This window comes from Pristiophorus japonicus, chromosome 19, assembly GCF_044704955.1.
Source record: "Pristiophorus japonicus isolate sPriJap1 chromosome 19, sPriJap1.hap1, whole genome shotgun sequence".
Lineage (NCBI taxonomy): Eukaryota > Metazoa > Chordata > Chondrichthyes > Pristiophoridae > Pristiophorus > Pristiophorus japonicus.
In genome coordinates, this window is record NC_091995.1 from 5,615,549 (window position 1) to 5,631,009 (window position 15,461).

Sequence of the window (15,461 nt, forward strand, 5' to 3'; positions counted from 1 at the left end):
TCTCCGCAAGAAGCCCAGCTTATCGGGGAGTGACGCAGGTTCTGGGTGCAGGCTAACCTTTAACCTTTTTTCACCCAAGTGCACCAAAGAGCACTGGCTGAAAGTTTACCATCCACAGGAAAAGGTTAATACAGGCCTGGAATCGTGACTCATCCCCGATTTATTGTCAGTTACACAAACCAACTGCCTTGGGCCTGCTGTATCTGATTAAGTAAACTAGTTAACTAATCCTTGCTACAGTCAGCAAGTATGCAATCGGACACAGCAATCTGTAATCATTCCTTTATTAATATATCCATTATACCCAATTTAACACCATTGTAAGGTTAAACATTAAGGAGTACAGTAAAATAGTGGAGTAGATGTAAGCCAGCGTTAAGTGACAACATTAAGAACCCCTGGACACAACTGCTGATTAAATATATCACAATCCCTGAGCTCCAGCTGTGTTTGACTCTATAAAGTATAATCTTCAACTTGTGCACAGGATCATTGTCTGATTGACAATATAATGTCAACTCAGATTATTTACACTGACATCAATGAATAACAAGGTTAACCCTTTTAATATCAACAGTCTCCTTCATCTGGTTGGTAGAACGTCCACTGAGTTAAACTCTGTCTGTATCCGTGATATTCCTCTGTTCATGGGCCAGGTGACTGCCATCTAAGTACTTCCAATCTCGCATGTGCAATGTCTCTCAGTTTTACTGAAGTCACTTTCTCTATCTGAGTTTTCATAAACTTGAACTCTTGCACACCAATGCGACACATCAAATTGTGTCTCTGGAGATCATCTTACTAACTTTCTGATCACTTCCAATTGCGAGATTCTCGTCGTGTCGTGTCAGGGTCCTTTGTTAGTCAAATCAGAAATCGTTATTGGCCCATCGAATCCTAAAGCCACTCTCAGAAAATAAACGCTTGGTATCAGACGAACAGATTTCCCCTCCGGTGTCTATATTTAGTCACAAAATCTCTTTCAAGAAAACTCCACCCCCTGTGAAATATAGACATCGATATCAATGTTGTTGATATCAGCAGATGAATGGTTGGCCCGTTGGTGTGACACTGTCTGCTATTAAGTGCAACATCCCCACCGACACCTGGGAGTCCCTGGCCAAAGACCACCCTAAGTGGAGGAAGAGCATCCGGGAGGGCGCTGAGCACCTCGAGTCTCGTCGCCGAGAGCATACAGAAATCAAGCGCAGGCAGCGGAAGGAGCGTGCGGCAAACCAGTCCCACCCACCCCTTCCCTCAACCACAGTCTGTCCCACCCGTGACAGGGACTGTGGTTCTCGTATTGGACTGTTCAGTCACCTAAGGAATCATTCTAATAGTGGAAGCAAGTCTTCCTCGATTCCGAGGGACTGCCTATGATGATGATGCTGCTATTTAATGCTGGTGCTAATCCATCTATTTTAAATGGGTTAATGGCAACACCAAACTAGCAGCCACAGGAACGTCACAGATATGGGTTAAAGGCTGGTCCGGTAATACCCCAGCAGGAATTCCCAGGCTCTGGTCCCTGAAGGAGAGAAGGTTTATTCCAGAACGGATGTTTTGAGAACGATGAGTAAGTGGTGAATTTGGGGAATGGGTCTTGCTGACCTGAGCTAGATACTGCCCAGAAAATGAGTTACAATTGGAAATTGCAGAGTAATACGCGGGAGTGAAGAGATTCAGAAACTGGGAATGTCCCTGAAATGGACATCATGGAGTAAAGAGGATCGGGAAACTTCACATATCCCTTTTACAGATACTGGGAGTCAATGAAGCAGAAGCTGGGAGTGTTCCTTACACAGACAGCCATGAGTAAATTACACCAGATCTTCAATGTTACTTAATCAGACACTAGATTAGCAAAGAGAATCCGAGGCGTGCTCCTCAGAGTCACCAGCAAATAAGGGAAACCAAAAACTGTGAATCTTGCTTGCTGTGCTGTGAACTGTGATCAGACACCAGGCAGCAAAGAGCATCAGTAACTGTGAATGTTGCCTATACCGACAGCAGGGGTAAAATGCTGGAAACAGACCCTTTACTGTTAGTGACCTTTAACCCCGCAGATGGTCAGAGGGGCGGAGTTTTTCCCGCCATTCGATCCGGGGTCGAATATGGGAAAGATTCTCTCAGTGAAAGTGTGGGTGAAAGTGTGGAGATGGGACATGTTGTCCGCATTGTAAAATGACACCTGTCCGCCCTCATAGTCCAGGTACACCCCGATCTTCCGGGGCTCCACACTCGGGGTGAGGTGGGTCCATGAGGAGGTGAAGGCAAGATAGTCACTTCCACCTCCCAGCCCCATTGTCCAGTATCCGGTCTCAGGTTTCGGGTCGATTTCCCCTTTCCTGTTGGCAGACTCTCGGGCCACCCCCAGACCCCACTCAGTCTTGTTCCCCACCCCCACCTCCCAGTAGTGTCTCCCTGATGTGAATCCCTCCGATCCCAGGACAAAGGTCCAGAGATCAAACCTCTCCGGGGTGTCAGGGAGCCGCTGTTTGTCTCCAAGTCTCACACGGGTCCGGTCCTCAGACAGGATGAGCCGGGGACTCGCTGTGTTCGGATCCAGAGTCAGAGAGGCTGGAACTGGGGGAAAGTTAAAGTAACACAGTCAGTGATTGAGTTTCTTGCTGTGATTGATTCAAAGTCTGACTGTTTTTAAATCTCCCGCCCTGCTGTATCAGTTGAAAGTGGCTCATGGGGTGCAGCTCCGGGCTGGGACCCCCTCCGCTCTGGGACTGGAGGGTCAGAGGGAAGAGGCTGCAGGAACGGGGGAACATGTTACAGACCTGTTACATTCTCTGTACTTATATACAGGATATAACACTCTGATATCGGACGGCTTCCGTTCACTTTCCCAGCCCAATGTGTCAAGCATCGATCCTGGGATATCTCTCCCTCCTGCTCGGGTCCGAGTCAGGAGAATATTTACTCTACAGGGAAAATAGAGCAAGCGAATAAAAATCTCATTAAACCCTTTCATTATGAAGCTCCATTCGTGTGGAATTTAAAATGATAAACATTATTATAAATGACCACATCCACGTCACACGTCAACATAAGAACATAAGAAATAGGAGCAGGAGTAGGCCATACGGCCCCTCGAACCTGCCCCGCCATTTAATACGATCCTGGCTGATACGATCATGGACTCAGCTCCACTTCCCTGCCCGCTCCCCTTATCCCCTTATTCCCTTATCGGTTAAGAAACAGTCTATTTCTGTCTTAAATTTATTCAATGTCCCGGCTTCCACAGCTCTCTGAGGCAGCGAATTCCACAGATTTACAACCCTCTGAGAGAAGAAATTTATCCTCATCTCAGTTTTAAATGGGCGGCCCCTTATTCTAAGATCATGCCCCCTAGTTCTAGTCTCCCCCATCAGTGGAAACATCTTCTCTGCATCCACCTTGTCAAGCCCCCTCATAATCTGATACGTTTCGATAAGATCACCTCCCATTCTTCTGAATTCCAATGAGTAGAGGCCCAACCTACTCAACCTTTCCTCATAAGTCAACCCCCTCATCCCCGGAATCAACCGAGTGATCCTTCTCTGAACTGCCTCCAAAGCAAGTATATCCTTTCGTAAATATGGAAATCAAAACTGCACGCAGTATTCCAGGTGTGGCCTCACCAATACCCCGTATAACTGTAGCAAGACTTCCCTGCTTTTATACTCCATCCCCTTTGCATAAAAGGCCAAGATTCCATTGGCCTTCTTGATCACTTGCTGTACCTGCATACTCTTTGCAGGAGCCAGCCGAGACTCTATCTATATTAACGACTTGGAAGAAGGGACTGAGTGTAACGTAGCCAAGTTTGCTGATGATACAAAGATGGGAGGAAAAGCAATGTGTGAGGAGGACATAAACAATCTGCAAAAGGACATAGACAGGCTAAGTGAGTGGGCAAAAATTTGGCAGATGGAGTATAATGTTGGAAAGTGTGAGGTCATGCATTTTGGCAAAAATAATCAAAGAGCAAGTTATTATTTAAATGGAGAAAGATTGCAAAGTGCTGCAGTACAGCGGGACCTGGGGGTACTTGTGAATGAAACACAAAAGGATAGTATGCAGGTACAGCAAGTGATCAGGAAGGCCAGTGGAATCTTGGCCTTTATTGCAAAGGGGATGGAGTATAAAAGCAGGGAAGTCTTGCTACAGTTATACAGGGAGATGAGAGGGTTGACTTATGAGGAAAGGTTGAGGAGGTTGGGCCTCTACTCATTGGAATTCAGAAGAATGAGAGGTGATCTTATCGAAATGTATAAGATTATGAGGGGGCTTGACAAGGTGGATGCAGAGAGGATGTTTCCACTGATGGGGGAGAATAGAACTAGGGGGCATAATCTTAGAATAAGGGGCCGCCCATTTAAAACTGAGATGAGGAGGAATTTCTTCTCTCAGAATGTTGTAAATCTGTGGAATTCGCTGCCTCAGAGAGTTGTGGAGGCTGGGACATTGAATAAATTTAAGACAGAGATAGACAGTTTCTTAACCGATAAGGGAATAAGGGATTATGGGGAGCAGGCAGGGAAGTGGAGCTGAGTCCATGATCGGATCAGCCATGATCGTATTAAATGGTGGAGCAGGCTCGAGGGGCCGTATGGCCGACTCCTGCTCCTATTTCTTATGTTCTTATGTTCTGGCATAACTTTGTTGCTTTTGCACTTTATTTCTATATTTCTCAAACCAAAGATCCGATTTTCTTTTTAATAGCCTTCTCTACTTGTCCTGCACTTTTAAAGATTTATGTACATACACTCCAGGTCTCACTTTCCTGCACTGTGTTTAAAATTGTACCATTTAATTCATATTGCCTCTCCTCATTCTTCCGATCAAAATATATCTATTCACTCTCCTCGGGGTTACATTTCCTCTGCCATCTGTCTTCCCATTGTCCAAGTCCTCCTGAAGTCTGTCACTAGCCTCCTTTATTGTTTACTACATTTCCAAGTTTCATTTTAGCTGCAGATGTGAACTGATTCCCTGTATACCCAGGTCCAGGTCATTAATATATTATCAGAGAGAGCAGTGTTCCCAGTACCAACCCCCGAGGGAACACCACTGTACTACCCTCCAGTCTGAGAAACAACCGTTCTCCACTATTCTCTGCTTTCTGTCTCGCTCTTAGACAATTTTGTATGCATGCTACAAATGTCACTTTAATCAAATCAGTTTCAATTTTTCTAACAGGTATATTGGGCCCAAGTTTCCACATGATTTGCGCCTGATTTTTTAGGAGCAACTGGTGGAGAACGGACTATTTTAGAAATCGCAATTCTCCACATTTTTTTTTCTGCAGTTCTAGTCAGGTAGAACAGTTCTAGTTTAGAACAGAATGTTTTCTTCAAAAAGGGGGCGTGTCCGGCCACTGACGCCTGATTTGAAAGTTTCCACAGTGAAAACGTACTCCAAACTAAAGTAGAATGGAGCCAGTGAAGATTTTTGCAGAACTGAAAAAACCTGTTCTACACATTAAAAAATCAGGCGCAGGTTACAAATTAGGCGTCCAGAACGAGGTGGGGGGGGAAGGGAACTCATTAAATTCTACAATAAATCCTTATTTATATTTCTACAAATATTATACAAATAAATCCAACCTGAATAAACATTTATAAGCAAAGAAAAGATTAAATAAACCATCTTCCTACCTGTGTGAAAGTGCTTCAGGCAGGGAGAATTCTGCAGCCGTTCGTGCCGCTGAGCGGGGGGGAGAGAGAGAGAGAGAGAGAGAGAGAGAGGGGGGGGGGAGAAGAGAGAGAGGGGGGGAGGGAGGGAGAGAGCGAGGGGCGGAGAGAGAGAGAGGAGAGAGAGGGGGGTGGAGGGAGAGAGAGAGAGAGAGGGGGGGGGAGAGAGAGAGAGAGAGAGAGAGGGGGGGGAGAGAGAGAGAGAGAGAGAGAGAGAGGGGGGGGAGAGAGTGGGGGGGAGGGAGGGAGAGAGAGAGAGGGGGGGAGAGAGAGAGAGAGAGAGAGAGGGGTGAGGGAGAGAGAGAGAGAGGGGGGAGGGAGGGACAGAGATGGGGGGAGGGAGAGAGAGCGAGGGGGGGGAGGGAGAGAGAGGGGGGGAGGGAGAGAGAGAGAGGGGGGAGGGGAGGGGGAGAGAGAGAGAGAGAGGGAGGGAGAGAGAGAGGGGGGAGGGAGAGAGAGAGAGAGAGAGAGAGAGAGAGGGGGAGGGAGAGAGTGGGGGGGAGGGAGGGAGGGAGAGAGAGAGGGGGGGCGTCGGGTCGGGTCGGGTCAGTCGGGGGGGGGGGCAGCGGGTCTCGGGTCGGGTCGGGGGGGGGGGAGCGGGTGTCGGGACTGGTCGTGCGGGGGCGGGGTGGGGGGGGGAGCGGGTGTCGGGTTGGGTCTGGTCGGCGGGGGGGGGGTGTGGGAGCGGGTGTCGGGTCGGGGCGGGGGGGGGGCGGGGGGAGCGGGTCTCGGGTCGGGGGGGGGGGAGCGGGTGTCGGGCGGCGGGGGGGGGGGGGAGGGCGGGGGAGCGAGTGTCGGGTCGGGCGGGGAGCAGGAGCTGGCCGTGGGCCAGGGCTAGGGGCTGCGTGCTTCGGGCCCCTCCCACACAGTTCGGTGCCTGGACCTACTGCACTTGCGTGCCGACTGTAGCGCGCATGTGCAGAGGTCCCGGCACTGTTTTCAGCGCAGGGACCTGACTCCACCCCCCCACAGCTCGTGCCGGCTGCGCCGAGGGCCAGAGGACCTGCAGGGAGGTGGAGAATACTGAGGATATCTTTAGGCGCCGTTTTAGGCGCGAAAAACGGGCGCCCAGCTCGGAGGGGCGCCCGTTTTTTTTCTTGTGGAAACTTGGGCCCATTATGTGGAACTTTGTCAAACAACTTTTGAAGGTACATATACTCATCAACCCCAGTGCCCTCATTCACCCTCTCCGTTCGATCTGAATTTTCCACACCACTTTGCTCTGTTTTAAATGTGTTGTAATCACACAATGAGAGCTTTACAATGATAAATGGGGAGACAGAACGTTATTTACCTGGACTGATGCTCGCGAGCATTTCTTTCCACACTATGTACTGTAGAGGGCCGTTTAATATTCCCAGTGATACAGAGCCAGGTACCACTAGCAGTGTAACACCCTGAGCACTAATCCTGTGAATATAAACATTCAGTATAATCATTGTTGCTTGTTCACTAATTAAGAAGTTAATTTGAATGTCAGTACATAGACTGTCATACCTCTTGTCCTGGGAAACTTGCTCCTGAAATAAAACAGAAACACAGATCTGATGAATGATGTGGGAGAGGTTAATCAGAATTCAGCGGCACAGATCAATAACAGAGTCTGTTCTCAGCATGTTACCCAGTAACAATAAGTCACCTGTCTCAGTGAAGGAGCAGCACAGATCAGACATGGATTCAATCATAGAACGGGTACAGCACAGAAGGCCATTTGGCCTGTCGAGCTCGTGCCCGCTCTCTGCAAGAGCACCTCAGTTAGTCCCACTCCCCCCCATCCCCTTTTCGCAGTAGCTTTGCAATTTTGTTCCTTCAGGTACTTATCCAATTCCGTTTTCAAAGCTATCCACCACCCTGTCAGGCAGTGCATCCAAGATCCTAACCACTCGCCGTGTAAAAAGTATTTCCTCTTGTCGCCTTAGGTCTTCTGCAAACGGCCTTAAATCTGTGTCCTCTGGTTCTCAACCCTTCTGTCAATGGGAACAGTTTCTCTAGCTACTCTGTATAAGAAATAGGAGCAGGAGTAGGCCACTTGGCCCCTCAAGCCTGCTCCGCCATTCAATACGATCACAGCTGATCTGATCTTGGGCTCAGTTCCACTTCCCTGCCCGCTCCCCATGACCCTTCACTCCCTTAGCACTCAAAAATCTGTCTATCTTTGCCTTAAATTTATTCAATGTCCCAGCTTCCACAGCTCTCTGGGGCAGCAAATTCCACAGATTTACAACCCTCTGAGAATAAATTCCTCCTCATCTCAGTTTTAAATGGGCAACCCTTTATGCTGAAACTATGCCCCCTAGTTCTAGATTCCCTCATGACGGGAACATCCTCTCTGCATCTACCTTGTCCAGCCCCCTCAGTATCTTATATGTTTCATTAAGATCATCTCTCATTCTTCTAAACTCCAATGAGTATAGGCCCAACTTACTCAACCTTTCTTCATAAGTCAACCCCTTCATCTCAGCAATCAACCTCGTCAACCTTCTCTGAACTGCCTCCAATGCAAATATATCCTTCCTTAAATAAGGAGACCAAAACTGTATGCAGTACTCTAGATGTGGCCTAGATGCCTGTATAGACCCTCATGATTTTGAACACCTCGAACAAATCTCCTCTCAACCTTCTCTTCTCTAAGGAGAACAACACCAGCTTTGCCAGTCTATCCATGTAACTGAAGTCCCTCATCCCCTGGAACCATTCTTGTAAATCTTTTATGCACCCTCTCTAAGGCCTTCACATCCTTGCTAAAGTACGGTGCCCAGAATTGGACACAATACTCCAGTTCTGGCCGGTCCAGTGTTTTGTAAAGGTTCATCATAACTTCCTTTCTTTGGTACTCTATGCCTCTATTCATGAAGCCCAGGATTCCATATCCCATATTGTCTCTCCGTGTTCTCCCTGCCAAAATGCATCACTTTGCACTTTTCTGCGTTAAATTTCCTCTGCCACGTGTTCGCCCATTCCCCCAGCCTGTCTATGTCCTCCCAAAGGCCATCACTACCCTCCTCATTGTTAACTACACTTCTAAGTTTTGTGTCATCTGCAAATTTTGAAATTGTGCCCTGTACACCCAAGTCTAAATCGTTAACATATATCAAGAAAAGCAGCGGTCCTCGTACCGACACCTGGGGAACACCACTGTATACCTTCCTCTAGTCCGAAAAACAACCCTTCACCACCACTCTCTGTTTCCTGTCACTGAGCCAATTTTATATCCATACTGCCACCGTCCCTTTTATTCCAAGGGCTTTAACTTTGCTGGCAAGCCTATTGTGTGGCACTTTATCAAACACCAGTTGGAAGTCCATGTACAGCACATGAACTGTATTGCACTTATCAACCCTCTGTTACCTCATCAAAAAACTCCACCGATAGTTAAACACAATTTGCCTTTACCAAACCTGTGCTGGCTTTCCTTACTTAACCCACGCTTGTCCAAGTGGCTGCTAATTTTGTCACCGATCATCATTTCTACAACCTTCCCCGCTACCGAGGTTAAACTGACTGGGCTGCAGTTGCTGGGTTTATCCTTGCACACTTTTTTTAAGCAAGGCTACAACATTTCTAATTCTCCAGTCCTCTGGCACTACCTCCATATCTAAAGGAGCATTCGAAGATATGGCCAGTCCCTCAAAAATGTACACATTTGCTTTCCTTAGCATCCTAGGATGTATGCATTCGGTCCTGGTGACTTAGTTAGTACAGACAACCTTTCTAGTACTTCCTCTTTATCAATTTTTATCCCATCCAGTATCACAACTAACTCCTCTTTCACTATGACTTTGACAGCATCCTCTCCCTTGGTGAAGACAGATACAAAGTACTCATTTAGTACCTCAGCTATGCCCTCTGCCTCCATGCCTACGTCTCCTTTTGTTCCCACCCCTCCATTTACTACCCGTTTAATATTTATATGCCTGTAGAAGACTAATGGATTCATTTTTATGTTAGCTGCCAATCTATTCTCATACTCTCTCTCTGTCTCTCTCATTTCTTTTTTTACTTCCCCTCTGAACTTTCTATATTCAGCCCGGTTCTCACTTGTATTCGCAACCTGACATCTACCGTACACCCCCTGCTTGCTCTCCTATCTGTTTCGTCACCCAGCGAGCCCGACCTTTACCCCTCGTGGGAATGTACCTCGACTGTATCCGAACCATCTCCTCTTTAAAGGCAGCCCATTGTTCTATTACAGCTTTGCCTGCTAATCTTTGATTCCAATTTACCCAGGCCAGATCTGTTCGCAACCCACTGAAATTGGCCTTCCTCCAATGAAGTATTTTTACTCTAGACTGCCCCTTGTCCTTTTCCATAACTAGTGTAAACCTTATGATCACTGTTCCCTAAATGTTCCCCTACTGACACTTGCTCCACTTGCCCAGGTCATTCCCCAGAACCAGATCCAACACTGCCTCCTTCCTCATTGGGCTGGAAACGTACTCAACACGCTTCTCTTGAACACACTTTAGAAATTCTTCCCCCTCTCTACCCTTTACACGATTACTATCCTAGTATATATTAAGAATGGGGTGCAATGATTAACACTGGGAAAGTCACTGGGTAAAAAAGAACTGTGTGGTATACTTTCAGGAAGTACAGAGGGTAACAGTGAAATTGAGACCTTTTCGACTTCTTGATGACAAATTATTATTTGTACTGACAATATATGATTTTATCCTTGTACACCAGTCATTGAAAGCAAACCTCTACCGCCTAGAAGGACAAGGGCAGCAGGCACTTTGGAACACCATCACCTGCAAGTTTTCCTCCAAGTCACACAGCAAATTGAGTTGGAAATGCATCGCCATTCCTTCATCGTCACTGGGTCACAATCCTGGAACTCCCCCCCCCCAACAGCACTGTGAGAGCACCTTCACCACACGGACTGCAGCAGTTCAAGAAGGCAGCTCACCACCACCTTCTCAAGGGCAATTAGGGATGGGCAATAAATACCGGCCTTGCCAGTAACGCCCACATCCTATAAACGAGTAAAAACAATGCAATGGAGGGACAGCTGAAAGTCTTTGCTTACAATTGCTGTTCCATGTGGGAATTCCAACACAGAGCTTTAAGGTGATTGGCGAAAGGACCAAAGGCCAGCAAGCAAAACGAACCTCTCTACTTTGCAGCAGTCATTGCCAATTCCATCAACTTTGTATAGTTTTTGAAAAATGAATCTCTTACCTTCAAAAATGCGATTGTGTTTTGTTCCTCCATCTGTCTCTGTAACTTCGATATTTCGCGCTCAGCACAATCTAATTCCTGTTGGATTCCACGGAGGTTTTCCTCCATTGATTTTAGAATCTTCCCCTCTTGTTCCCTGAGATTGTTAATCAAACGCTGCTCTTTCTGAGTGAGAATCTGGTGCATTTTAGCAAACTGGGATGTGATGCGGGTCTGCAGATTCCTCGACTGTTCCTACCAAATAAAGTGTGCAACATAGAAACATAGTAACATAGAAAATAGGTGCAGGTGTAGGCCATTCGGCCCTTCGAGCCTGCACCACCATGGCTGATCATGCAACTTCAGTACCCCATTCCTGCTTTCTCTCCATACCCCTTGATCCCTTTAGCCGTAAGGGCCACATCTAACTCCCTCTTGAATATATCCAACGAACTGGCCTCAACAACTTTCTGTGGTCGAGAATTCTACAGGTTCACCACTCTCTGGGTGAAAAAGTTTCTCCTCATCTCGGTCCTAAATGGCTTACCCCTTATCCTTAGACTGTGATCCCTGGTTCTGGACTTCCCTAACGCCGGGAACATTCTTCCTGCATCTAACCTGTCCAGTCCCGTCAGAATTAATGCCATAATTAATGTACCGCGATAAAGGGAGCAAAAGTAACCGAGATCCAAGAAAATTAGCGTCAGTCCTTACCCTAACTCCGGAAATCTGCTGTTTCTGTCGCCGTGTGGAGTCCTGAGCCGAAACCTGTCTCCGTTTAGCGGATTCAAGGGATGGTCTCAGTTCATCCTGGAATTAGAACAGAAATTCAATGAATCAGACGTTTGAACCGGACAAGAGAGAATTCGAAAAGATGCCCAGAAGTCAAACCCTCCCATTTTACCCTGAACATCTCCTCAGCCTCGTCTATCGGCAAGAAGCGGTGGTCTCGGTGTTCCCGCGAATCCCGACAAATGTAGCAGATCAGTTTCTTGTCAGTTTCACAAAACAGCTTCAGTTCCTCCCGATGTTTCCCGCAGTGAAGTTTACTTTCCTTCTCTTTGGTATTCAGCTTCAGCTGTCGAGCTTTCTCAGACAGATTGGCTAAGGCCCGATTGGCCCTGAGGTTCCTTTCCCGAATCGTCTCTCTACATTCCGGACAGGAGATTACCCGCTTCATTTTCCAACACTCGGTGATACAGGTGCGACAGTAGTTGTGTCCACAGTCGAGTAAAACCGGATCGGTGAAGACATCGAGGCAAATGGGACAATTGACGTCCTCTGTCCAACTCTCGGGCTGGCGTGTGGAAGCCATGTTCCCAATCTGCGCTTCCTGGTTGATAGCCCTTCCAGTTTCGATGTTTGTGTGCGGAGTGCGTCCGCTCCAGCTTCCGCACAACGCTGCCCCCTTGTGTACTGGAATATTGGACATCGTTTCTGTGTGAGGCTGTTGTCTTCGGCTGGGCGGACGTGATGCCAGAGAGAGAACAAGAACTCCGCGAAAATTCACCTCTAATAAATGTTAACCCTCCAATCGCAATGATTTCGGGCAAATTGTCTCTTGTGTGATAGGACTTTCCAATCAAGCCTTGAAGTTTCATAATAGGCAGGGAAGCCGTCAGTTGCAGTAGAAGTTCGGACGGTAGGTAGACTTTCAGGACCTAAATATGTAAGGGAAAATAGCCTCGAGACAATGAAGATGAAATTAGGACGGCTGACCAAAGCTTGTTCAATGAGATCGGGTTCATCAGTTGTCCAAACCTATCTGCACCTGGTGGCAAAAATAGCCGGTTGAACTGCTTGGGCTGAACGGTCTGTCAGCTGTGCTGTAGGACACCCTCACAGCCTCCCTGATAAAATGCAACATCCCCACCGACACCTGGGAGTCCCTGGGCCAAAGACTGCCCGAAGTGGAGGAAGTGCATCCGGGAGGGCGCTAAGCACCTCGAGTCTCGTCACCGAGAACATGCAGAAACCAAGCGCAGGCAGCGGAAGGAGCGTGCGGCAAACCAGTCCCACCCTCCCCTTCCCTCAACCACTGTCTGTCCCACCTGTGACAGGGACTGTGGTTCTCGTATTGGACTGTTCAGCCACCTAAGGACTCATTTCAGGAGTGGAAGCAAGTCTTCCTCGATTCCGAGGGACTGCCTATGATGATGATGAGAACTCTATGAACTTCGATATCATTCTTTGGGTCACTGGGCCCAGTCCCGTTTTGTGGACACCGTTCTGTAAACAGTTGAAGATTTGCTCTCGTTGATGAAAGTGGGGTCTGATCTCAGGGTGCAGAGAACCAATCGGAACGAGACAACCAACTGGCCTAAACTAAACACACATAGCGACTAGGGAGTGTTCTTGCACTGCGCAGGGGATCGAAAACTCCAAGATTGCTGTAAATGGAGAACAGAGAAAGTGCGTTAAAACATAACATGCGTGAAATATTCAGCCTCTTTTCAACATTATTATTTAAATGGAATTGGAAAGTTACACGACAGATTGAAATAAATGTGGGGTCTGCTCTAGATATTCGCTCAGCATCCCAGGCTCTCAGATAGATGGGTTCCACATCCCTTACAATCACCAGTTTACATTTACTTCCTGATGTCTAGTTATAGCAGACCAACACAAGGGCTGTTGCAATATGAACTGGGAACTGTAATCTCGTAGTGTCCGAAGTATGCGTCTCAAATTCTCCAAAAGGTCACCAATTGGCGTTAGCATCGGCTTATTAATGGTCGATGTATTCACTGAGGCGTACGAAAGCATGGGCCTTACGCTTAACATCCGTAAGACAAAGGTCCTCCACCAGCCTGTCCTCACCGCACAGCACTGACCTCCAATCATCAAGATCCACGGTGCGGCCCTGGACAACGTGGACCATTTCCCATATCTTATCAACAAAGGCAGACATTGATGTGGAGATTCAACATCGCCTCCAGTGAGCCAGTGCAGCCTTCGGCCGTCTGAGGAAAAAAGTGTTTGAAGACCAGGCCCTCAAATCTACCACCAAGCTCATGGTCTACAGGGCTGTAGTAATACGTACCCTCCTGTATGGATCTGAGGCATGGACCATGTATAGAAGGCACCACAAGTCGCTAGAGATATAGCACCAACGATGTCTCCGCAAGATCCTGAAAATCCCCTGGGAGAATAGGCGCACAAATATCAGTGTCTTCGTCCAGGTTAACATCCCCAGTATTGAAGCACTGACCACACTCGGTCAGCTTCGCTGGGCAGGTCACATAGTTCGCATGCCAGATACGAGACTCCCGAAGCAAATGCTTCATGGTAAACGAGCCAAAGGTGGGCAGCGGAAGTGTTACAAGGACACCCTCAAAGCCTCCCTGGTAAAGTGCGACATCGCCACTGACACCTGGGAGACCCTGGCCAAAGACCGCCCGAGGTGGAGAAAGTGCATCTGGGAGGGCGTTGAGCTCTTCGAGTCTCAGTGCAAAGAGCGTGAAGAGGCCAAGTGCAGGCAGCGGAAGGAGCGTGCGGCAAACCAGACTCCCTACTGATCCCTTCCCTCGATGAATGTCTGTCCCACCTGTGACAGGGTCTGTGGCTCTCATATTGGACTGTTCAGCCATCAAAGAACTCATTTTGGGAGTGGAAGCAAGTCTTCCTCGATTCCGAGGGACTGCCTATGATGATGAGATTAATGCAATGGGAGTGAGATTAATGGCCTTTCATAGAAACATAGAAAATAGGAGCAGTAGTAGGCCATTCGGCCCTTCGAGCCTCTATCTCAACACCATATTCCCGCTTTTCCCCATACCCCTTGTTGTCTTTTGTGCTTAGAAATCTATCTATCTCCCTCTTAAATACATTCAGTGACTTGGCCTCCACAGCCTTCTGTGGTAGAGAATTCCACAGGTTCACCATTCTGAGTAAAAACATTTCTCCTCATCTCGGTCCTAAATTTCCTACCCCGTATCCTGAGACTGTGACCCCTTGTTCTAAACATCCTCCCTGCATCCAGTCTGTCCAACCCCATCAGAATTTTATACCTTTCAATGAGATCCCCTCTCATTCTTAATTTCCACACATTTGAACCAATGGTTCCAGCCTGTCTCCCTCTGATGGGGTAACAGAAAAACGATTGATCTTTGGGAATTAATCCCAATAATCCTGAAGCTTCCTGGTGTGAAAAACACATTGTGTAAATTAAAAGCCCCTTTTGGTTCAACGATATTGACTGAATTTATTGCATTTCCTGTCTGTGCTGTTAACTAATGTCAACTGTGAACAGCTACAATATTCTCATTGAGCTCAGGAACTCAGCCAGAGGGGCAACAAGGAAACGGTAACCTCGACCTTGATAACTGCACTGTGAGCCCTGCTGGAATAGGAGCCCATTTCATCATTGGGTGGGGACAGGATCGGCCTGGGGCTTGGGTTATTTGAAGGCTGATACTGGAGCTAGTGTTCGCTGTACGAGCTGCAATCAGTGGACTGAAAATTGCAGGCAATCCAGCCGCGATTTTATACATTATTCTAAAGACAAACGCGATTGCGTGCGGGCACAGGGACTTGTACACTTTCCCGCCACTGTAATGTCAAAAAATGCCTGAAATTGATTTCGGAGAGACGAGAGAAGCTCAGCTTGTTCTC

At 47.6% G+C, this 15,461-nt stretch overlaps 1 protein-coding gene across 1 annotated transcript; it reads right to left on the minus strand.

Moving 5' to 3' along the window:
• Positions 1-287: 287 nt before the first annotated feature.
• On the minus strand, positions 288-12,170 carry LOC139229672 (zinc-binding protein A33-like). Its single transcript, XM_070861188.1, has 6 exons — positions 11,752-12,170; positions 11,562-11,657; positions 10,869-11,102; positions 7,185-7,207; positions 6,982-7,097; positions 288-2,586 (listed from the first exon to the last, which is right to left on the minus strand). Exons 1-6 carry the CDS (start codon positions 12,160-12,162, stop codon positions 2,045-2,047), a joined length of 1,422 nt encoding a protein of 473 aa, XP_070717289.1. The 5' UTR covers positions 12,163-12,170; the 3' UTR covers positions 288-2,044.
• Positions 12,171-15,461: the final 3,291 nt, after the last annotated feature.

Coding starts and splice junctions, on each gene's coding strand:
- LOC139229672 (XM_070861188.1), bottom strand. CDS start 12,162: ATGGCTTCCACACGCCAGCCCGAGAGTTGGACAGAGGACGTCAATTGT. Junction 11,658..11,751: donor AGGCTGAGGAGATGTTCAGG/GTAAAATGGGAG, acceptor TTCTAATTCCAG/GATGAACTGAGACCATCCCT. Junction 7,098..7,184: donor CAAGTTTCCCAGGACAAGAG/GTATGACAGTCT, acceptor TTATATTCACAG/GATTAGTGCTCAGGGTGTTA.